Consider the following 24,269-nt stretch of genomic DNA (forward strand, 5'->3'; position numbering starts at 1 on the left):
CTACCTAAAATGATATTATTCTATTTGAATAAGATTGACTCAATGAGTAATCATTTGTTTAAAACCAAACAAAAAGCAACGTGATCTGCATGGACTTCTAATCAAATTTGTATACCTTTTTACTTATAGAAAAACGGAAAATTTTGTTATATATTATATAGTAGATAAGGCAAAACATGCATTACATTCGTATAAAGAGATGTGCTTCGATTGTTAAACTAATTCCTATCTAGACAAAAGGTGTATATAATAAGAAAATTATTATATATTCCTAATAAATCTTTCTAACCATTAAAGAATGATATGTGTCATTTGAACTAACACGTGGGATTTGAAAGTGGCGCATGTTACTTTTTATAGCTAGAGAGATTTTTAGGATTTATTACTTTTTTAAAATTAGTACTCAAGCTTAAAATCACAATGACAATGTTAAATCTGGTATAAATATTAACTATTATGTATACATAAGATGTGGGAACACCTCGTGATTTTCTGTTATATTTTTAAATAAAGAATAACCGTATACGTCTAAATACTTGTCTGTTTGGTTATAAAATGTGTATAGAATAATCCTACACTCGATTAAAAACACACGAAACTAATTTATTTGATGCTATAGCCTATATATCAGTATTGTGATAATCGAATCAGACTGAGCGGTCCGATCAGTTTGACTGTTGACCGGACTTGAAACAACTTTGGTTTGTAGTCTTAACCGAAAGAGGGATTGGACCACTTTGAACCGGAGAAATTTCGTTCCAACCATATTAAACTCAGTTGAACCAGAATAATCCGCGAAATAAACCGGACAGTTAACTTAAAATTTAAAAAAATAGAACACTACTCTAATATTTTAATGTTTTGTTTTCCTTCGATCCAAAAAAGATAGAAATATATTATTTCAATTAATTATTAATTATATAAATTTTGTATTTATATATAACTATATTATATATATATATATATATATATATATATATATAATTGATAGATTTGAAGGAAGGTGATATTATTGTATTATGTCACAGAACAGCTAGATAGGCATAAAATTATAATAAGCTACGCCTGATAGCTAAAGGTTAAATTACAAACAACCGCAGATGCAACGATATTTCGATGCTTACGGACACAACCTTAATTTTTTCCCGAAGTTAGCATCCTAAAAAACAAGAAACTTGTGTTAACCTTTTCCCATTTTCAAAGTGATTATTCAAGCATTTGAAATATCTAAATTTTCATTAAGCTGGGACATGTAGCGTGATTGTTTCCACAGTAGAATGGGGTAAAATCACGTTGACCAAAAGTTTGTGAGGGGAAGCTTCTTCACAAACACGCAGAGTAAACGCTCAAACAAATATCCATTCACCAGAGATAAAACTAAAATTATTTATATGTGTCCAACTAACACATTATAATTTTTTCAATTGAAATTATTAATGCCAGGAATTTAAATTAAAAAATGTATTATGTAATTTGCAAGTCGTAACCATTATAAAGGATGAATATGAATACCAATACCTCGTTTTAGTAACCATCTAAAATCTAAACATTGTGAACGTGAAACTAATTCTCACGTCTGTGCCGGCTCAAATTGATATATCTACTATTATCTAGTACTGAATTATAAGGTCTTAGTTCAACAACAAAATTTTAATGCTCGTAAGGTCTAAAGTTGAATGCAATCATCCCAAAAAGTTGTTATCATAGAAGGGCATTTAATTATTGACCAAAATATACTTATTCTTTGAGAACAAATATAATATTTGAAGTCATTGGACACTTGGCTATTCCAGTTTTGCAGGATTACTTTGTATGACTAGAAAAAATATATTAAATTTGATTAATTAAGTAGATCGTTATAATTAGGTGAGTACCAAACAAAAGAGTTAGTGAAAAGAGGGACACGTGGGGAATGGACATTGATGCAGCATGGCACGTCTTCATGTTTGTATATTCGATAACGACGATAATGTTAATGTCTTCCAAGACAGCTAAATAGTGGGTCCTTCTTGTTGCGTACAAAAGCCAATGTTTTTGGTTCAAACCTTCTAATTCTCCCCTTCTGTGTCTTTTGGAACAGTGTTGTTGGAACCGGACCGGACGGTCCGATCGGTCTGACCGTTGACCGGACTTGAAAACGGCTCTGGTTTGCCGTCTTAAATGAATGAGAGTTGGACCGCTTTGAACCGGAAAAAAATCCGGTCCGACCATGTTAAACCCGGTTAAACCGGATTAACCCGGGAAGTAAACCGGACGGCTCACTTAAAAATAAAAAAAATGGGACAATATTCTAATATTTTGTTTTACTACAGTCCAAAAAAGATAAAAATGTATTATTTCAATATAGTTATACATAATTATTAATTATATAAAGTTTTACATTTATATATAACTATATATATAAATAAAAATTATTAATTATGTACGAAATCTCCCGGTCAGACCGGACGGTTTAACCGTTTAAACCGGTTAAACCTAATACGGGACATCTGCCGGTTTGACGTCCGGCTCGGGTTTCACAACACTGTTTTGGAAGATAATAATAATAATAGAAAAATGATGTATTTTCGTTCTAATCTTCATACTCATAGGAAATAAACATATATTATAAAGTGATACTTTATTTATTAATAATTGGTTTATAAATGGTAGATCTCGTTTTGTTATAGATAGAAGAATTTTAAGAGAATTTAATAGAATAGTATAATTTAAATATTGTACCACATAAAACACACAAATATGAAATATATTTTACATAAAACTTTAGTTGAGATGGATTCCCATAACTTACTAATCTCATGATTTTTTTGAGTGGTTGAAAGTGTATTTATAAATTTTTCACTAATTAGGCATGTTGACAATGGAATTAATGAGTCAAATAGTAAACATTAAATTAAACCTCATTTGCAAACACTAAATAGGAAAAAGGACTTGCATGGAGATGAAACGAGGTAAAAACAATCAATAAGTTTTCGATAACACATTAAAATTTTAATTTTAATTAAATTTAATTTTAAATAATAGCATCAAAATCCATAAAATATATTTATCTTCAAATATAATGTGTTACACACGACTTTATATAGATTTTTCTCGGCTAAATAGTTGCATATATAAGTGGACGTGGAAATTGGAATGTTATGCCTAAATCAACGCCTGCACAGATTATTATTGTTGAAGGCTTGAAGCTATAAAAACAAGCCAATTAATGACCTTAAACTAATTATCGAGAGAAAAAAATGCAACATTGAGTTATTGGACTAATAATTTTAACAATGATTAATAGAATCTTATGAAAAAATATAATTAATACAAAAATGTGATATTTTTATTGAGATGAGGATCCGTTTACATTCAAGTTTCATTTACACTAATTACACTCAATCTCAATTATTCATTTTCTTAAATCTAACGGACCAAATGAGTAAATTCAATAAGTTATTTAAGAATTTTCTTTTTATCTCTCATCATTTATTACATTTACTCATTTGATCCGTAAGATTTAAGAAAATAAATGACTGTGATTGAATATAATTATTGTAACTTAATTTGGATATAAGCGAATCACTCCTCATTTATATAATACTAGTATTCCGTCTACGTATATCTTTTACATATTTATCAAGGCTATTGTATCAAATATAACTATAGAACTATTATAAAAAATCTCTCAAATTAGTTATATAAATATTACTTCGCGAGATCTTTTTTTAAAGGCGTTCTTTAGCAAAATCTTGTTTGTAGAAATTAGTAACGAATTTTTTTGGTTGTTTTGAGATTTGGATAATTAATCAATGAAAAAGTAATTTCTATTAACAAAGAATTATAGAGAGGAAAGTTTCTTAACTAAAGTGATGTTATTAATTTACAAAATTCGTTTAGTCAACTAATTGATAAGTAGTTTATCAAAGATGGGCTAATCTTACTTGTGAGCATTCACTTCCTCGTAAATATATTGGAAGACATCAAGTTTATTTATTGGAGCAATTGTAAACATAATTGAAGAAAAGAATTGTAAGCAGGCCATGTAAACCTCTATAATGTGAATTAATTAAGATTACAACTTTATTAGTTCAATACTTAGAATCAACACTTATATATTAATACATAACTCCTTTCATATTATTACTTGATAATTGATATATTAAATCTTTCTCAAAATATAAAATATCATAATATCCACTAAGTTTAATTTGCATAAAGTGTCTATGCAAGATGTATTACCCAATGCTAAGAAAAACATTTTCATGCTGTTGCAACATATTATCCTTAAAGATGAAAAAATGACCTTAAATCTTTAATTTGACACACAATGAAATTATTCATTGTACTTGTCATCGTTAGAACTAGAGATAAAAGGTGCACTTTTCTTCTAATTGCCTACTGATGGTGTTTTTTTTCTAAGTAGGGCTTCTTTCTTGTCCGCTGGTGCTCATAATCGGTGCTTTTATTCTTGAAGTTTTATGTCAGTATTGTTGTTATTGCCTACAAATGTTGGCCTTTTAAACTCAATGACTACCAAATTTCCATATATGAGTAATTCGTGGTTGAATGACTACCCAATTGCCATAAAAGAGGCCTACCCCTTTCTTTGGCTTCTTAGCAACAACCAACAATATTAAGATCTACAAACTTCAACATGGATCCTCTATCCCAATAGTATTCTATCTCCATGTTTCTGTCCAATGAAGTATCACCAAATAATATAAAAATATTACTTTATATTTTTATTATTTTTTTTCTAAATAAAATAATACACTTTGATTAGTGTAGGACATCAATGAGAACAAAGAATCTTCGTCCCTACAGACTTAACATGCAAAAAAGCATAGCAGCAAAGGTACTTCATAAGGATCAATTGTTTGAAAACATGTCATAAATCAATAATAATAAAGAAAAAATAAAAAAATATTGATTTTTTTAATTGATATAATTTATTCTTGCCACATACTTTAGTACATCGTATCTTTGTTTGCTTGGTATTGTGGTAGTAGGTCTGATGGGAGTGTTGTTGTGCTACTTGTGAGGAGGAGGAAGATTGAAGAGAACAAATTACCAAAAAAATGTCTTAGATCATAGGCAAAGCAAAAAGTCTAAAACACGTAACTATATTATATGCTAAAATTATATGAAAAATTATTGTGATAGCTTTTGAACTTCAAGATAAAAAAATGCTCAAAATTGAAGTCCAAGGGGCAGGAATGGATAGGTTCTAAACCCTAAACAGATGTCACCACTGCCACCATCTTCCTCTGCTAGCTTTCTTCTTCTTCATCCTACATAAACCCCTTCATGGAATTGAAGTTCCAAACCGATTATTATTTTACAACTACCACATAAAAACAATGGATGTAAGTGCTGAAAACCCAAACAATTGCACAACCAGGGAATAACATCTTGAACCTACATCAAAATGTAAAATTCTCATTGATTAAATAAAATATGAATATAATGAATTATTGAGAAGAACAACATTATGTGACAAGCAATAATAAAAACCCAATAACTCATCCTTGGTTGGCCGATTTGAGTGACATTTTTTAAATTTTTGACGGCAATGTGTGTGAATTTTTAAAGGCCTCATGACACTATGGAAAGGAAACAAATGATTTCTTTGTTTGACTTTCGAAACTTCAAAGATTTATTTGAATTTTTTTAAGTGATCGGACTAAAAATAACTTATGAAACAGGAGGAGGATTTTGCCTTCATTTTAACATGTATATAATATGGGATAGCATTATGAGTATCATTGACGTTTAATTTTATATGATTTTTCATATTTCGTTTCTACTTTTTATTATTTTTTACAGAAAAAGTATAGTTTATTGTTTTTAGTATGTTTATAATACGTCCAATGATAGAAAATAACATGAAGTAAGAAATAAAAGTTTTACATATTAAATTTTTGAAATAAAATAATTTGATTTGATTATTTTCTGTTACTTATATTGACTCAGATACTTTTCAAACAAATATATTCCTTAGGAAATATTTTTATAAGAATTTAATATATAAATAATAATAATATAAATATTTTTTACAGTGTTAAATAAGAGTCAATGATCTATTAATAATGTAAAATATTTTACGCCGACAATATATATATTTTAAACTCTTTTTATAATTGTAATTTTTGTAACAAATAAAGTGATTTCCCACTGCTGTATTCTGGAACAAGTTGAAAAGTGATATCATTGTCCATTTAATTGCTGTAACGCATATTCATATAGACTGCGGAGATTTCTTATACATATTGACATGTCATTAACCTTTTTAATTTCCTATTTTCTACATTTGGTTTGAGATTAAAAACATCTTAAAATTGAATATCCACCACTTTTACGTTATTTGTTCTTTACTTAATAGATATAGAATATATGTAAAACTTAACATTTTTTACATCTCAATATTTGATATTTAATTGCATCTAATCAATCCAAAATTAAAGAGTATTTATGTGACATTTTCACAATATATTTTTATTTACATAACAGAAACCTGAAAGTAAACCATTAATATAAATTTCATACATTAACTTATTAATATTTTTTAACAAAACTTATATACCCAGCCTTCTTTTTCTAGATGTGACAATTTTAGTACATACCTTAAGTAAATATTATTATTTCACAGAATATTAGTATTAGATTAAAGATTTATAAATATAATTAGCATATTATCTACAATTTATTTATATTATTATTTTAAAAAATAAATAATAATTAAACATGAATAATATATGAATAGTGTGTAAAACATATATATTATTGATACATATATTTTAAATTGAAAATTAAATATCAATAAGATGTTAGTTAAGTGATATAAAATTCGTTGAGAGAGTTAACTTCACATATCTATAAATATTCTTGATTCAGGGCTTCTAATACGAAAATACATCCGATAAACCAAAAAAAACATACTTGATCCAAAATGTCAAATATATAGTTTGTGACTGGTAATTGTTAGAATGAGATTAGTTTTATTATGAAGTGAGGATACTATTCTTTATACAAAAAATAATAATATTAAAGGTGAACTATAACAGCCCATGTTCTCTCCTCTCTCTTTATTCTCTATCCGCCTGGCTTGTGTTGTATGAGTCCATCTATTTCCTCTCCCCAAGAACCCCAAAGTCCCTAGAAACACGAAACAAAAAGCCACATCAACAACAACAACAACAGAAATTTCTAGAGAAACAACAAACAAAAATAAAACCTCTCACCCTTCACAAAAAAGGCAATAGATAAGAGTCCTTATTACCAATGTCTACTCTATACTACTAAATCTCACCACACACTCTCCACAAAAATGCATTGATTCTCTTACCAAAACCACTAACCAAAAAAAAAAGGAAAATGCGCCAAGCACTTGTACCTGATAACTCAACAGATTCAGACACTGACGACCAAAAATCATCATCTTCACCGGTTCATTTAACTGGTCGAACCCGATCCCAAACCGGAACTCGAAAGGTCACTCCCACAACTACTGAACCGGACGTTATTACCGTTGAGAAGCTTTTACCCAACGGTGATTACTACATGGGTTCTTTCTCCGGTAACGCACCGAACGGTTCCGGCAAGTATCTTTGGACCGATGGGTGCATGTATGAAGGAGAATGGAAGCGTGGAAAGGCTTCGGGTAAAGGTAAATTTTCATGGCCATCGGGTGCAACATACGAAGGAGAATTCAAATCGGGTCGAATGGAAGGGTTTGGAACTTTTACGGGTTCAGACGGTGATACATATCGTGGGTCTTGGAGCTCCGATAAGAAAAATGGGTATGGTCAGAAACGTTATGCAAATGGGGATTTTTATGAAGGGAGTTGGAAGAAGAATGTGCAAGATGGTGAGGGTAGGTATGTGTGGAAGAACGGGAATGAGTATATTGGGGAATGGAGGAACGGGATTATTTGTGGGAAAGGTGTCCTTATTTGGGTCAATGGGAACCGTTATGAAGGGCAATGGGAAAATGGGATTGCAAAAGGGCAAGGGGTTTTTACTTGGGTTGATGGGAGTTGCCATGTTGGGATTTGGAATAAGATGAATGGAACTTTTTACCATGGGAATGGGAATGAGAAGTGTTTGGATTTGAAGGGGAATGATTTTAGTATAACTGTGAGTAAGAGGAGTTCAGTTGATGGTGCTGCTGAGATGAATTTTCCGCGGATTTGTATTTGGGATTCCGAGGGTGAAGCCGGTGATATAACTTGTGATATTATTGATAATGTGTCTTTGTATAAAGAAGCTCCCTTTGGAATGTGTTCGGATCGAAAAGAGATTAAACAGTTTCAGAAGAAACCTATATGTTTCTCAAATGAAGTGAAAAGGCCTGGGGAGACTATTTCCAAGGGGCATAAGAATTATGATCTCATGCTAAATCTGCAATTGGGGATAAGGTAAAAAGCATATTTGTGTTTTGAGTTGTATTATATTCATTGCTTGTGTTTTACTGTTTCTGGATTCAGTGGATTTTGGTTTGTGTTGTTTAGGCATTCTGTTGGGAAGGAAGCTTCCATACCCAGAGAGATTAAACCCAGCGATTTTGATCCGAATGAGAAGTTCTGGACCAGGTTTCCTCCTGATGGATCCAAGATCACACCGCCGCATCAATCAACCGATTTTCGCTGGAAGGACTACTGCCCTATGGTTTTTAGGTATACCCATATAGATTTTTTTTTATCATTACCATCACATTCAAGTAATCATTACTTATTCATGTTTTGTTTGTCATCCTGTGGAGATTCCTATTTGACTAGATTCTGCTTTCATATTGCAGACAATTGAGGAAGCTATTTCATGTGGATCCTGCTGATTACATGTTAGCTATATGTGGGGATATGGCCCTTAGGGAGCTTTCCTCTCCAGGTAAAAGTGGAAGCTTCTTCTACTTGACCCAAGATGACAGATTCATGATCAAGACAGTGAAGAAATCCGAAGTCAAGGTTAGATAGCTGTTCTGTAGACTTTTATTTTAGACTTGTCGTGTGTTAAGTTTGAAAATTTTCTTTCCATGTTCATTCACAATAGTGTAGTCAGAGACTGGGAATAAATTCTATACCTTGCTTCAGCAAACCATATACTCTGGTCAAATGGGCATGTTTCGGTTTTAGTGATGCCTTCTTTGTACTCCAATGCATTAGCTAGTTATATTCCTTTTGGTACAGGCAGAGTTGCGTTTTATGTGGAGAGAGCTCTGCTTTAGAGTTTAGGAACAAATGTATTGAAGGATAAAATCATTTATTAATTTTTTTTAAAGATGAACATCTATGTTGATGCCTGACTTTGGTGATAAATATATAGGTACTTCTCCGGATGCTTCCAAGTTATTACCAACATGTCTCCCGGTATGAGAATTCACTTGTGACAAAATTCTATGGGTTACACTGCGTCAAACCAATAGGAGGCCAAAAGGTATGTTTTTGATGATATATTATTGTCATTACAAAGGCAACACCTATGCATCTCCTTATCTGAATATTACTATTGGATTCCAGACTCGGTTCATTGTGATGGGCAATCTTTTCTGCTCAGAATATCCAATCCATAGACGATTTGACTTGAAAGGATCTTCATATGGCCGTACAACAGATAAGACTGAGGAAGAGATTGATGAAACTACCACCCTCAAGGACCTGGATCTCAATTTTGCATTTCGTCTGCAAAAAAATTGGTTCAAGGATCTCATCAAGTAAGTTGTTGTGTGTCCTACCAAATGTTTTCTGTGCTGCTACATAGCAATGAATTGTTATGCATATCTGTTGACTAATCTTGTGTTGACCTTATTTCCAGACAAATCGAGCAGGACTGTGAGTTCTTGGAAGCCGAGGGAATTATGGATTACAGTCTTTTGGTTGGTCTTCATTTTCGTGATGATAATACATGGGACAAAATGGGATTGTCACCATTTCTTTTGCGCAATGGTATTGCTCCATATATAACTTTCAGTGTATATAGTAGACAAGGTTCGTTTAATGGTAAAATTGCTAAAGTTATTGTGTTATGCCCACTTTTAGGCAAGCAGGATTCTTATCAGAGTGAAAAATTCATGCGTGGATATCGCTTTCTTGAAGCAGAACTACAGGATAGGGATCGAGTTAAATCGGGCCGGTATGTTGAAACATATTCTGGTTCCTTTAAAAGTGATTTTAAATTTTGTATAATGATTGGTTTATTTTAAGAACTGCATATGTTGCCTGTGTAGACACAACAAACAAGGTGTTCCTTGAATCCGTGTTAGTTCCTCACCATGCACATGAGTTGCTTTTATTTACTTTAGTTTGCTATCCTAGTGAAAAACTAGGACATGTATCCATTGTCTCTTAAAGCCTAATATTTTGTAGACCTGTTACTCCCTGCTATGGTTGAATTCTGTTTCTTTAATGGCACTTTAGATGCCTAATAACTCCCATTGTTGAATTGATGACATCCACAATAATAATTGGAAGTAGTTTGCATTATCTTGTCAAGTTGGTGGGCTTTTAGTTAAGCAGGCACAATTAGGTGTGGGGGCATATACAGGCTGTGCTTTTAATTTCTGAAGAAAGATTTTGGACTTAATTTTTTTTGGCTTGGTTATGATATCCTTGTATCATCAATTGATGTTCCTTAAAATTAATCTTATACTGAAGCTTAGACATATTGTTTTTGGAAATTGTATTGTATTGCATTCCTAAACCATTCAGTGTTGGGTGTTCAATATGAAAGCATAGATGTAAGCATTTTTGGCGGTTAAACATATTTGCCAACTTTATGTGTTAAGTAGAGTTCTCCTTGTTTCAGGAAATCATTGATCAGGTTAGGAGCCAATATGCCTGCTAGAGCAGAGCGAATGGCCCGGAGGAGTGATTTTGATCAATACAACACTGTTGGAATCAGCCATTTTACCCCTTATCCCAGCGGGGAGACTTATGATGTCGTTCTATACTTCGGGATCATTGACATTTTGCAAGATTATGATATCAGCAAGAAGCTGGAGCATGCATACAAGTCGTGGCAGGTTAACCCTTCTTCAATCTCAGCTATTAATCCTAAGTCCTACTCCAAGAGGTTCCGTGATTTTGTGGGGAGAATATTCCTTGAAGACAGGTAGAGCAGTGAGTAAAAAAAAAATGAGGCTCAAATATTGCCATGATGGTTAAAGGTGCCTGATTGATCTGAATGTTGAGGAAAACTAGCTGGAAGTTGAATACTCTTCCTGTGGTTACCGACTGAGAGAGCTCGCCGGAATGCAGTTTGCTCATGTGCCTTAATTTTAAAGTTACAGCCATGATTATGGTGTTTTGCAGACAGGAAAATCATTGTACATGGAGGAAATGTACTAGGTTTTTTCTCCTTTTTTATTCTTCAGGGAGTGGGACTTAGAATTTTTTGTGGTCACAAAGTAGGATAATATGAATATGATGTGAAAAAGATAGGTAGAGGAGACATAGGGAAGTGTCCCCCCCAGAGATTGGATTATAAAAGAGTGAATAGTTTTGTAATAATGAAAGTGTACAGTTTATACAGTAACAGTATTGATATCAAAATGATTTTTTTTATTAATGGTAAATTTCTTGCTTAGTTTGAGATATTTTAGAGACAAGGTTGTGAAATGGAGGGCCAATGGGTCTTTGGGATCTCTTTCTATCCCACACAATTCTCAACTCTTTCAATGAATATAAAATAAATGTTGCTCTTAACTGTGTTGAACAACATTAAAAATTGTTGTTGTTGTTGTTGGCTTAAGCTTTTTGCAGTGAAAGCGAGGTCATTGGCCTGCAATGCTATGAAAAGCAGATAAAGCAAGATTCGCTAGCATTTCTTGTTTTTCCTCTCATTTTGTTTACTTTCTACAGTCTCTAATTGGAACTTGTTTTATAATCCTTTAAACTAATCAATGTTGACCCCATTTATTAAAAGTAATCGTGGGTTTCTGAAGGGAAGATAAAAAATAATACCTTGTCCCTTATATCAGTAATTATAATAAGTCATAGTAAAGATCTTACAAATCTAAGGAGGGATTGGATTTGAGATTCTACAGTTTTGTTATGTCTGTGTCAATGGACATTGGGAGTAGTGTAACATGTTTGAAATTTACAGAAGAGGTCAAAGTCACTGACATAGGTGTATAAAGTTCTCGGTATTATTAACTTATTCTTAACGTATTCTTTAACAAATACCACTACCAAAAAACTTATTTATCAAAAGAATTAAATAGTTTTAAAATTTTAATATTAAAGTATTTATTTAATGAAATTGAATAGTTTTATTCTCCATAAAAAATATTTTGAATTCTTCAAATCTCAGTGAATGTTGACCCCTGTACTTTTTATAACATGCTCTTCAACAAATATTAGTTGAAAATCATCAATGAATTTCACATGATTTCAGCTTCTGCAATAACAATTTCTAAATAAAAAGTCTATAATTTACTAAAAAAACAAATATAGATTATATAGTCATTATGATTACATATAAAAATTTATACTAACATTAAATAAATATTGTGACAATATTTTTATTATTTACAAGGAGCGGCAGGCACCGGTTGTCTCTTTTTGTGATATTCTATTGTCTGTATGCTGACACAGGAAGCAACCGGTCTAAGTAACGTCATTGTAAGTAGTGGTGGGGCCCATTGCCATTTGTTCCAAATTTCAATTTCACTTTCTTGTTATAGTTCCAGTTCTACGAGTGAAGCTGACCATGATTTTAAAGGTGTCTCCCACGTCCTTCCATAAATCCCAAACATCCCTTCCACTAACGTTCCATGTTCTCTTCTAATAATCAAATTATATTATTTTTACTATTGGGTTTCAATATGCTACATAACTCATTTCAACTAATTAAATTATCAATAAAATACTTTATCCTATATGAACTTTGATTTTTTTTCATTTAATAATAAAGTAAGTCAAATTGTCAAAATATTGAACATTTAGATTGTAACATTTATTAGGCCATTCCTTAGCACTTTTGGCACATGCAATTTGGACTCAGGTCAGGTGCAATGCTTTTTCCATGTGCACAATTCAACATCTTGCATTCCACCTGCTCATTATAAAAATGCTTTACTAGTGACAAAAGAAGTGTTTTCAGGCAACTAATCACCACATTATTGTACTTTGTTATATAAATATGCATTTGCATTGAATCTTACTTAAAAAGTGTTCAGTCATCTCGGTTTATGTTTTCTAGGTAATGGATGGAGCAAATCTGTTTCTGAATCTCTAACAATGATGGGTGCCTTAAGCGGTTAAGCTAAGCCCCTTATACGGTTTTAGTTAATACCAAAAATTTAGTGTTTTTGAGCTAAAACGTAAAGGATATATAATTCTTAAGGAAAACAACTTAAAGATCCAATTTGTAACAAAAAAAAATTGAAAATAACTTCAAAAGACTTGTTAGGAAAAAATCGAATAATGCAATATCCTTTAACTAAATCTTCTTACCCACAGAAAATGACATATATCACTTATAAACCAATCATTAATAAACAAATTATCACAACATATGTTAGTTTCTTGTGGATAGAAAGATTTTTAAAATAATATAGTAGTAAGATATATCATTACTAAAAAAAATTATACAACCCACTTAAAAGAAAAATAACTTAAAAAGGAGAAATGTTGTATTTTTTAACAAATGAGGTTAGGCTTGAGACACTCTACTACGAGATTATAGTACATTAGTTGTTTTCACTACCAAAATTATTCTCTCACCCAATAGTTTAGAAACTAATCTATTGTTTCGGGTATATGGTTATCCCTCCCATGTCGATCACATGAATCAAATTATTGATTTTTTGGTCAACTTATGGATCTAAAAGGAACTTACATCATTAGACTAACACATTATTAATTACATTACATTAGTTTGAGTAAATATAAAAATATTTTGTTTTTGAGGTTGAATATAGAAATTATATACATATTATATTAAAGTTAGTTCTCCAAAATGAAGTTTTTATTTATATAAAGAATACAACTCTATCTTGTCTTACTATTCTATGTAAATATCCTCCATGGTAATCTTATCTGACATGAGTATGATTGCCTTTGGTTAGTGGATAAATTTGTGATAACACTAAAAAATTACATAAAGAATTTCCTACACTTCTCAATATTAAAATTTACTTGGAGTAGAATAGTGGGAGGATGTAACCTCTATAAAATTAGTGGCTAGCAACTTCGTTCAGTTTTAATCTTAATACGCCTTTGTTAATTAAGGCAACTAAATACTAGTAGTCCTTTGAGGCTCATCGTTTTGTTATATTACCTTCGTTTTTAATGTTTCTTTCTGGAAGAAAAAAAAATGTTCTTATCTATCTGTCTCGTTATAAAATTAACTGATAATTATGACTGTTTTTACAGCTTTATTCTTACCTTATTCATTCAATAATTAAGAGAGATAATAGTAAAGATTATTATAACGTTATATATAGTGAAGAACAAAATAGATGGATCAATAAAAGCAGTATGCAAGACATCATTAAGCTCTGCAAAACGGGTTATTCTGAAAAAAAGAAGGTAGACCATCCAATTGGTTTTATTTTAAAATCATATTATGTATTTCTGTTGAAATTGGTCTAACAGCTTATGTATTTCATCTAGGTACTTTCTTTGTACACTATATTTTGTATCTCTACTGTTAAGTCAATCAATCCATTTTCTGCATCATTACACCCCACCATTGAAGTCTATAGCCCTTGGTAGCATGTTTGGTTTTGGAGAAACAGTACATAAAGACATTCATCATGATCTGATTCATTCCATCAGCTGTTATATGCATGCATTATAAAAAGGATAGAAAATGTTTTTTCCCCAGAAATATATTAGAGAATGACAAAGTCTGAACAACATTTGCGCTCTATATGGTGTGTATGCTGACAGTATATATCTCTGCCAAGTATTGGTAAAATTCCTAGTTCACCACCAGCTATAATTTTTGTAAACATGAGATTGAACATATTGTATAGGGGTTCATTATTAAACAAACCAAACTGACGAGTTTATGGTTGAAGAATAATCTATAACCGCAGTAGTTTTATGTTTTGTTTTTAGGCACTCATCAAACATTAAACCAGTAAACCAGGAATGTGAAATGCAGTGATTAACAGAAAGATGCTAGCAGGTGTAAAAAAACTGCACAAATGCCTGACACATACAGGAATTATGGAAATGTAGGACACATTATGGATATTAGAGTTTACAAATGAACTACTAAGCAGCTAAGCAAATGGAACCAATGTATTCACTTAATATTTAATCGTAGCTGATTACTGATAACATTACCATGGGTGGAGGCAGGGGGAAAATCATTTTGAACATAATTTGGATAATGAAAGTAGCACAGACTAAGAAGAGTCGACCTACTTAATAGAATAAAGGCTTGGTTATTATTGTAAGTAGCATAGACTAAAATTTTGATGACATTTTCAAAACTTTAAGTCTACTAGATTTGAATGCTTTATATTAATTAGTCTGCCACCCTAATAAACTAATAACCAGCAGCAAAAAAACATACAATGAAGCAATGAACAATTACCAGACTAGATGTTAAAACAATAATGTCTCTGATCTTACAGATTTCAAGAGGATCATAGGACTTTATAGACGTCTGTATGCCCAGCACTAAATTTTCAACATGGCAAAGCATTGCTCATAGGATGCATTCACTAAGAAAACTTAGTTGAAGTTCCAGAAAGAAATTACAACTGATTTAGTACAGATTGATTTTTACACAGATGATGACAAAAAACAACATAATAATCCATTCATTACTCCAAAGGGATGTATATTAAAAAGCAATTTACTTTTTCTTCTTGCCAGGAATGGCAACCCTCTTACCCTTCAAGGTCCTGCAATTGTTCTTGGTACGCTGTCCTCTGCAAGGAAGCCCTTGAATATGCCTTATTCCTCTGTAGCACTGGATCTCTTTCAGTCTCCTTATATTAAGCGCATTAAACCGTCTCTGAAAGCTCCCAAAGACATTAAATTGTTACGAAAGAGACCAATAGAAAATAATAAGATAGATTCTTCTGTTCTCAAGGAGCAAGATAAATTCACTCAATATGTAATATATCACTTCAATTATGTTATATGTATGTCATCATCACCTCTCATTTGAACTATATTTTAGTTGATATAGTTGAGGTATGAAGCACACATACTTCAAAATCCTAAAGGACACTTATAAAAGCTATACAATTCTTTTTTTTACTTTTATTTTGATAATAGTCATACTACTATACATGGAAATGTCACAATAATTAGATAAACTTTTTAGAAGAGAAGGAAATGAAAGTGAAGACTTCAAAGTCATATCGCACTTAATGACTCTGAAAACTTTCATTTCCCTTCATTTCTATCCGAAACTCAAATCGCAAACAAACACTTAGTCTATATCAAAATCCCTTAATACATGGAGAAGGTAGATAAGAGAAGATACCAGGTCGCCTTCAATCATGTATTTGGAAACTTCATCCCTGAGTGTAATGAGATCTTCCTCAGTAAGCTCCTTAGTGATTTTATTATCCATGCTTATATCAGTTAGAATTTGACGAGCTATATTCCTTCCAACTCCATGAATGTACTGCAATGAAAACTCAATTCTCTTGTTGTTTGGAATCTCCACTCCTCCAACACGAACACATCTTATACTCAATCCCTGAACCTGTGCCATCAACAGTACCAAATTCAATAACTGAAATTACCATAAAAACCTTATCCAAGTAAGTGAAATGATAGAATACCTTGGGAGGGTTAGGAAGAGAAACGGAGAATCTGGTTGAAAGAGATTTGGGATTGGAGATGAGAGTAAGTGAAGGAGCTAAAGGCATTGCAACCATTTGTGCCATCTTCGTCGTCGTCGTCTTCTTCTTCTTCTTTTCTTTGTTTTCTCTTATGATAATACTCTCAATTGAGAATCAAAGATGTTATATCCTTATCCTCTCTAGAAGAACTTGTTTTCTTCCAAAAGCCCGGTTCATATGAGACTGAACCGTTAAGCCTGTTTTGATTTGGGCTTCTATCAGTGGGCCTAGTTGTTCCCTATTAATGATTTGTGCAACTAAATAATTGATTATTAGGATTAAATACTCCTCTAGAATAAATTAGTTTTTTGGTATAACAAATGATACAATTTATTTTATATGTAACGAATTAATAATCTTTGGGATATGTCAATGTCTATCCAAATAAATATCACTCGCAATAGTCGAATATTTGACTCTTTGATTTATCTAAGGATTTAGTAAAGTCTTAAATCACTAGATCAACGTCTTATTGATATATATAATACATTCGTTTAATATCATTCAATTATCATGGGTGGAAAATCAATTGGCAAACTTGTGTGTCAATTTTGATGGATCATATGAGTAATCTAATCAATTATATTGATTTGATGAAAACAACATATTTACTTTTCCAAATTTGTTAGCATGTTAGTATTTGTTGTAGGTGAGATTCTAACCTCCAATCTCATTTATTTTAATCCTTCACCCTAACTATCAAACTATCTTATAACTCTTTTTTTTTTAAATTTATTGTGTGTAAAATTTGAACACACAACCTCCTACACTCCCGTGAACCTATATAATTGATTTCCATGCATCAAGACTAAAAAACAACTAATTCACATTGAGATTTTACCAATCAAAGTTTGAAGTTATTAATTCACATATTTAGTTTATATATATATAAATAAATAAAGAGAACATTTTTTATAGTCTCTTTTCCTTATCTTTTGTCATTTAAGGTTATTCATCTAAACTAAGAAATCACTGAATAGTAATGTACCTTCAGTAAAACATTCTTATTTTCTCCTAGAGAATTAAAAAAGATAGAATCAATTAAAAAGATGTCATTATTGAATGAGAATATAATTGAGGGGAAATTGATCAAACATCTAAATTGTAAAACAAACAAAAATGAACTTAAAACGACAGAGGAAACAGGAGCAATATTTTTTCCTAACTTGCATTTTCCCACCCAAAGTAAGGACTATTATAGTTTTTGTATTTCACTATTAATAATCAAAATATAAATCCATTTATATATCAATTATAATCCACTAAAACTCATTGGGAATGTTAAATAATGAGCATTGATTTATCAATTTACTTTTTGCTCTGAAGGAAGATTGTATTGGTTATAATGTGAGTTGGAGCCGGGTTGACCCAAAAGAGAAAAGTAGGACTAAAAATAACCTTAAAATCCTCAAGTAACTTTGAGAGATCAAGCAATGTGATTTCACTATAAGCAACTCCCAAATATTGATATTCTGCTTCTGTATAGGATCTAGAGATCACTATGTGTCATTTAGACATCCACGAGACTAGTGAATAGCCAATGCAAATATAGTATCCAAATGTTGAAAGCCTAGTATCAATAATTGACCTAGTCAACATCAACATATGCCTTCAAACTGATACTAGAGGTAGCTAATTAAGAATAGTAAGCCTACACTAGGAGAAGATTTAAGGTACCTTTGCAAATCATGAAATGGGTCAAAATAAGCAATCATAAGTGCAGAAACTGAGGTATCACAATGGACTATTCAGTATTCTATAGATGCATGCATCAAGTAACAAATCACCAATTGAAGCACTTAATTTTATATTAGGATCCATAGGTCGGGTGGAAGGCTTGCTTGAGATCCCTGTTAAACCAATATGGTACTTACCTGGTGTGGAGATTAACAATTTCTTACAAAGCTACAGTATAGATATGTTGCATAAATAAGATATACATATATTGTTATGTTGTATGATTATGGATACCTAAAGGAAAAGTAAACCTACATAGTTGTCTAAATACAATATTTCTTTCATTTTCCAAAAGAATGGACAATTAAACAAAATTGATATTGATAAATACCACTTATAAAAGGATTTAATATGTATACACTGACAATTTTTTACATTGTCAGTCAATCATCCACCATTGATTTATTAACCACATTTGACTCTCAAACAATAGTAATACAAACCAATTATATGTACAAAAAACTTTACACTGGGTGACAGTGCACAGATTTTAAACTCCTTATAAAATTTTCTACACATATGAATAATATATGTACATAAACATCCAATTGTACTCAATGAGTTCCCTAAAACACGAGTAAGTTATTCTTGATGTCATGCCCTAACTTCTCCAAATTGGGCTGAACTACAAACTGAATCGTGGGTGGTGGTCCACAAGTCAACACTAACGTGTCATTGGAAGCCTCTAGAAGATATTCCTTCATGACACTCTTAGTGATGAACCTCACACTGTATTCCTAACCTTCTCTAATACTCTCTTGTACCATACACCAAACCATGAACCTATCATATTTCTTAGACCAATCATCAAGCTCTTCCCTAAGCAATATGTCTTTCTCGATCCAGTTCGCGTATATAACATGCATTTCATTTTCATCAATTGGGTACTTCATAATTGCTTGTTCCACTTGGTAAATAGGTGTGATTCCTATTCTACCAGCCAACATGTCTAACCTTTTTGCAAACTTGTATTGTCCATGAGAAGAAAGTTTCCTTTACCAGTATACTCAATGTGACCTAATGGTCCTTTCATGTCTAAGAAATAACCAATATGGAGTGAGTCCAAGTGTTGTGACATGAGGCCACCATTAGGCAACTTTGGGTGCACATTTTTGAAGTAAATCTTGACCAATAGATCAAAATAATCCAATTCATCAATGGCACTGGTTGGCATGTAAGAACACATGCAAAGGTTATCACTGATGGTGGCACCTAAGAAAATGTGCTTCCCCACTAGTAACCGTATGAGTTGGATATCAGAAGGTAACTGTGAAGAAGATCTTACTCCTTATCTTGATACGGTTTTGATGAAGATACCAATATCACCAAAAAGAAAAAAATGAAGAATACTTATAACAATAAAGATTCAAGCTTCAAGATATTCAAGACTTTTAGTCTAAGTCTAAATAAATACTTCTATCATATACTCTTAATTATACAATAGTAGTAATCCTCAAACTATTTTTTAAGAAAATTGAAACACTTTAAAATAGTTAAAACAATTTTCAAAAATAGTGTGTAACAAGTTACCTCATCTAAGTAATAGGTTACCAAGTGTGAGAAAAAAGTTATCCAACTTAAAACTAATCAGAGTAATTCATTACTGTCTTTGAGTAACAGATTACTAGAGTTATTAAAGTTGAGGAACCGATTACTCAATTTGATGTAATCAATTATTCTAATTCGAAAACAAATGATCAATGGACAAAACACTTGAGTAATCGATTACTCAATGCTGTAATCGATTACTGAGAGCTATTATATCAGATTTTCAAATTCAAAGTGAATGAGTTTCAATCCAAAAGACATGTTTTCATTCCAATCAATTCCTACCCTTTCAAATAGACATTTTGGCTTATTGGAAAGCCTATATAAAGGCATTGAAACTCACAATCACAACACACAGCATATACATAACTCTTATACAAATTTCAAAAGTTCTTACACATATTCTGAAATTATTTTCTGCATTTTTTGCAACAAGTTCTTAAACTTTCAAAGTTGATTTTTCTGAAGTTTCTTAAAGTGAAAGTGTTTCAAGTTTACAAACTTATAAAGAGCATTATTACTAAGTATACTAAAGAGTTGTTTGGATTGCAAGTTATATCACTTTAATACTTGTAAAGGCAATTCCGCCATTGTTGTACATTCTTCATTATTATTGCAAAATACTTTCTTTCACGGGGTGTGATAAGAAAGGGGATTAGAATTACTAGGAAGTGTGTTTTCCAAAAGTGAATAAGGATTAAAGAGTGTTTAAGGTACATAGAAATCTCGGGGCGAGATATTGTAATTGCAACTCATAATCTTTAGTGAAAAAATCTCTTGTGCTGTAAGAGTACTGGACGTAGCCTTTGGTGGATAAGAAGATGAACGAATATAAAAATCCTTGTGTACTCTCTTATCCCTTATCTCTTTGATTTTACTTATTAATTTTCTGCATATATTTTCCGCTGCACTTTAACTCTTGATTTTGCAGAAAAAGTGGATATTATTTCAAGTCAACTAATTCACTCACTCTCTTAGTTGCAATCTAAGTCTTACAGTAACATGTAACACCATGTTTTTTCGAGCAGTTTAATTAAGTAATTAGTTGTTAATGAATTAATTATAGAAATTAATTAGTAGTGTTTTAGATTAAACCTTAGTTGAGTTTTAGTCTTGTATTATAATATTCTTGATTGCGATATTGTTTCAAGATTTTTGGGGAATAAAAGTTTTCGATACGATTTTGGGTCGTTTTATCGAGTTTTCGCCCAATTGTTGAGTTCCGTAACTCAGAATCAAATTCTGATTTCTCCGTTGGCTTAGAAATATTATTTATAGTCAAAATAGACACAAAATTTGTCCGCAACTCATCTCTAGGTATTTGTCACCTCGAAATTTAAGTTTCGACGTTTCGGGCGAAAAACCTAAATCGATAATACTCGGGCACAACTTCAATTGCGAAATCACATCACATCAATCAAGTTGGAGTATTAATCACATCATGGGTTAATGACTTGTCAAACAAACAAAGTAAAAGCTTCCATAATCCCCATAATAACTCACCAATTCTCCTCATTCCACCACCATTAGACACATCACCTAAGCTAGCCTAAAGCTAGATTGTCTCTCATTAATTTTCAGATTTGAGAGAGCGTGAGGCTCTCCTATAAATACCTCACCTCATCCTCTCATTTTTACACTAATTCTCCTAAACAAAGTTAAGATATTCTTTCTCTTCTCCATTTTTCTCCACATACACCAGAAGAAAATCACAATCTATTAGTATGTTATTCATGGATTTGAGTTGTTTTCATTAAATATTTTGCAAGTCATGACTAAAGGGGATGATAATGAAATCATATGAACTTTTGTGTAGTTTTTGACTTATGTAAAACTTAAAAAAATTCATTGTTCTTTGATGAAAAAACTATATATTTGGACAAGGTTAGATGAGTTTATTTGCTTTAGAAATAATGGAAATTATTGTTAGTATTTGAATGTGTTTAAAAGTGATGATTTGAACATCAAAGAAACCTTTATTGTGTTCAAAAAAGTTTTGTCTATTCTTGAAAGTTCAAAATGTTTATGAGTTTTTGTTGAAAAAAATTTCATTTTAAAAAGATGTTATGTGTAAAAATGTTTAGCATATGTTATTCTTTGATTTCCAAGTTAAAGTAATGATATGGGATATAAGATGATTTATTAAAGTCTTGACTTCATAAACTTAAAGTGTTATGAAGTTTTGGATAGTAAAGTAGTAAAAGTATTAACTTATGATTTATAGTTCGTGAATATGAAATCAACACCTAATAACCAATGAAGTTATCCTAAAATTTGGAGGTGTTGAGATGATCATGAAATTAGTTGTGTTTTCTTTAGTAACATACTTTAAATGAGAAGATTGACCTAAAAAGTCTTTACTTTATAAACATAAAGTGTTATGAAGAAATATTATGGGTTTGGGCACGGGAAAGCATTATCCGCGCCCGTTGTCATCCCTAGTCTTGTACATAAAAGTAATGATTTTATTTAAATTGGCTTACTTTAAAATGGTAAGTCTAGCTTAATAATCTTACTTAAAAACGTTAATCTTAATCAAAATGTTTTACTTGCAAAAGATAAGTTTTATGAATAGTTATCATTACCGGAAAAATGTAATGAAGTGGAAATACATGTCTAGAAAAGTTTTGTCTAAGGAAAGACTTGGTATTTAAGTGTGTATTTACGACTCACCTCTCTTTCCTGGGAACTAACCTGATGTATATCAACAAATTATGACATAATTCCGTTATAAGTTTTGTTAAAACTTTACTTTAAAAAGTGTCGTTATGTTGTAAGACTTTCAATGATAAATGCTGATCCAAGAAATACCTAACCTTGAATTGGATGGATGAAAGCAATTAATTTTAGATCGGAAGTTTTATTTTCGTGTAAAATGTTATTTCGTAAGAATAATAATTATCAAAGTGACCTAATTAGCGTTATTTTGATTTTGGCGTGATGAGGAGTTCGAGAAGAGACCCGGCGAATTAAGCTCACCTGGAATCGAGATAACATTATGCACAACACACTCAGGTGAGAGAGAAAACATTGTGACACAGTGGTGTCCGAATATGCTTCAGGACCTCCAAACTCTCTCACAAGTTTGGAGTTGTCGTGGGTATTAAGAAAGCTTGTACTTAATCAATTGTCTGTTTTTTTTGGATTAAGTATAACAATATTTCTTATGCCGAATTATGTTAGGTTATGTTCATGTATGAAGATGACATGATTATTCCTGTTTAATATTGCTCGAATAACTGTTCTAAGAGTTATATATATGAGATAATTGTTAAATTCAAGGCTTAAAAACATGTGTTATAAATGAGAAAACTTTTCATTGAGAAAATAAATTTAAATAAGTTTTAGGCTTTTCTCGCTTGAGCGAGAAGTGTCCACAGAAAACGAGTTTTCTCGCTTGGGTGAGACAGCTCTTGCCTGAGCTGAAATATGCACAAAGAAAATTGGTTGTTTTCTTGCTTAAGCGAGATAGCTCTCGCTTAAGCCACAAGTGCCTTATAAAAATGATGATTCCTTCGCTTGAACAAGACAGCTGTCGCTTGAGCGAGATGGCTCCATATAGACAAGACTTCTTAAGTCGTCTGAACGATAACTTTCACATGTGCGAGAGTCTAATGGCATTTTTTCCCACAAGTGTTATATTATGCCCACGCAGCGAGATCGTCTGACCGTAAGAGTCTTGGCTTGAGAACTGTCCATGGTGATTCAGTGATGGTTCGTAGTTGTGCTGAAGTTTATTCTCTGTGGTTTAAATGTTAAGATTGGGTCTCACTTAAAGCATTCTCGATGGAAGATGTCTTAGGATGAGAAGATCGTTATAAAAGATGGATTAAAAGATTAAATTTGCTAACTTCGGTTAGTATGCATATTCATTGTGAATAATGAAGTAGTGGAGAGGAAATTTACAGGAAATGAACGAGCCCCAAGATGTTGAGAGGAATGGCGATGACGGTGATTCATCAGCAAAGTTTTGAGGGAGAGTATAGGTGAGACGAGTCCCGTGTATTCCTAGATGATGTATTCTGTTGGATCAGACAGTGCTCACAGTGCAAACTAGACGATCTCTGACAACTCTCTTTGCAATCAAGAATTATGAGAGGGATATCCAGAAAGTGTTTGATATGACACCATCCTGAAATGGACAATTCCGTTAGAACAGATCGATTATATATATATATATATATAT

General features: G+C 31.8%; 3 protein-coding genes and 1 pseudogene across 4 annotated transcripts in view; 1 reads left to right on the forward strand and 3 right to left on the reverse strand.

Annotated features, from left to right (window-relative positions):
- On the forward strand, positions 7,088-11,565 carry LOC109328055 (phosphatidylinositol 4-phosphate 5-kinase 2). 2 transcript variants are annotated; one of them, XR_002105396.1, is made up of 9 exons: positions 7,088-8,402; positions 8,496-8,660; positions 8,783-8,948; positions 9,307-9,417; positions 9,501-9,694; positions 9,796-9,926; positions 10,020-10,113; positions 10,786-11,186; positions 11,233-11,565. XR_002105396.1 is itself a non-coding variant. In XM_019561303.1 (8 exons), the coding sequence occupies exons 1-8, from the start codon at positions 7,360-7,362 to the stop codon at positions 11,093-11,095; spliced, it is 2,214 nt and encodes a 737-aa protein (XP_019416848.1). In that variant the 5' UTR covers positions 7,088-7,359; the 3' UTR covers positions 11,096-11,565. The 2 variants fall into 2 exon arrangements, 1 of the variants encoding a protein (XP_019416848.1); XM_019561303.1 differs by having other exon boundaries at positions 10,786-11,565.
- LOC109328057 (30S ribosomal protein S13, chloroplastic-like) lies at positions 15,537-16,929 on the reverse strand. Its single transcript, XM_019561304.1, has 3 exons — positions 16,739-16,929; positions 16,435-16,659; positions 15,537-15,957 (listed from the first exon to the last, which is right to left on the reverse strand). The coding sequence occupies exons 1-3, from the start codon at positions 16,841-16,843 to the stop codon at positions 15,796-15,798; spliced, it is 492 nt and encodes a 163-aa protein (XP_019416849.1). The 5' UTR covers positions 16,844-16,929; the 3' UTR covers positions 15,537-15,795.
- Positions 18,688-19,747, reverse strand: LOC109328056 (annotated as a pseudogene).
- The window catches only part of LOC109328054 (inducible nitrate reductase [NADH] 2-like), a 17,692-nt gene continuing 12,110 nt past the window's right edge, over positions 18,688-24,269 (reverse strand). The window contains exon 5 of the mRNA XM_019561302.1: positions 18,688-18,849. The gene's annotated coding sequence lies outside the window, so the exon portion shown is untranslated. The remainder of the gene's footprint in view (positions 18,850-24,269) is intronic.

The sequence above is a fragment of the Lupinus angustifolius genome, chromosome LG15 (assembly GCF_001865875.1).
Source record: "Lupinus angustifolius cultivar Tanjil chromosome LG15, LupAngTanjil_v1.0, whole genome shotgun sequence".
In the NCBI taxonomy this organism is placed as follows: Eukaryota; Viridiplantae; Streptophyta; class Magnoliopsida; order Fabales; family Fabaceae; genus Lupinus; species Lupinus angustifolius.

Bases quoted from the DNA above. Each gene is read 5' to 3' on its own strand.
- LOC109328057 (XM_019561304.1), bottom strand. From the start codon at position 16,843: ATGGCACAAATGGTTGCAATGCCTTTAGCTCCTTCACTTACTCTCATC. The intron at 16,660-16,738 runs GTATTCTATCAT...TTGATGGCACAG, and splicing joins CTCTTCCTAACCCTCCCAAG to GTTCAGGGATTGAGTATAAG. The intron at 15,958-16,434 runs GTATCTTCTCTT...GGGAGCTTTCAG, and splicing joins ACATGATTGAAGGCGACCTG to AGACGGTTTAATGCGCTTAA.
- LOC109328055 (XM_019561303.1), top strand. From the start codon at position 7,360: ATGCGCCAAGCACTTGTACCTGATAACTCAACAGATTCAGACACTGAC. The intron at 8,949-9,306 runs GTTAGATAGCTG...ATAAATATATAG, and splicing joins TGAAGAAATCCGAAGTCAAG to GTACTTCTCCGGATGCTTCC. The intron at 9,695-9,795 runs GTAAGTTGTTGT...CCTTATTTCCAG, and splicing joins TGGTTCAAGGATCTCATCAA to ACAAATCGAGCAGGACTGTG.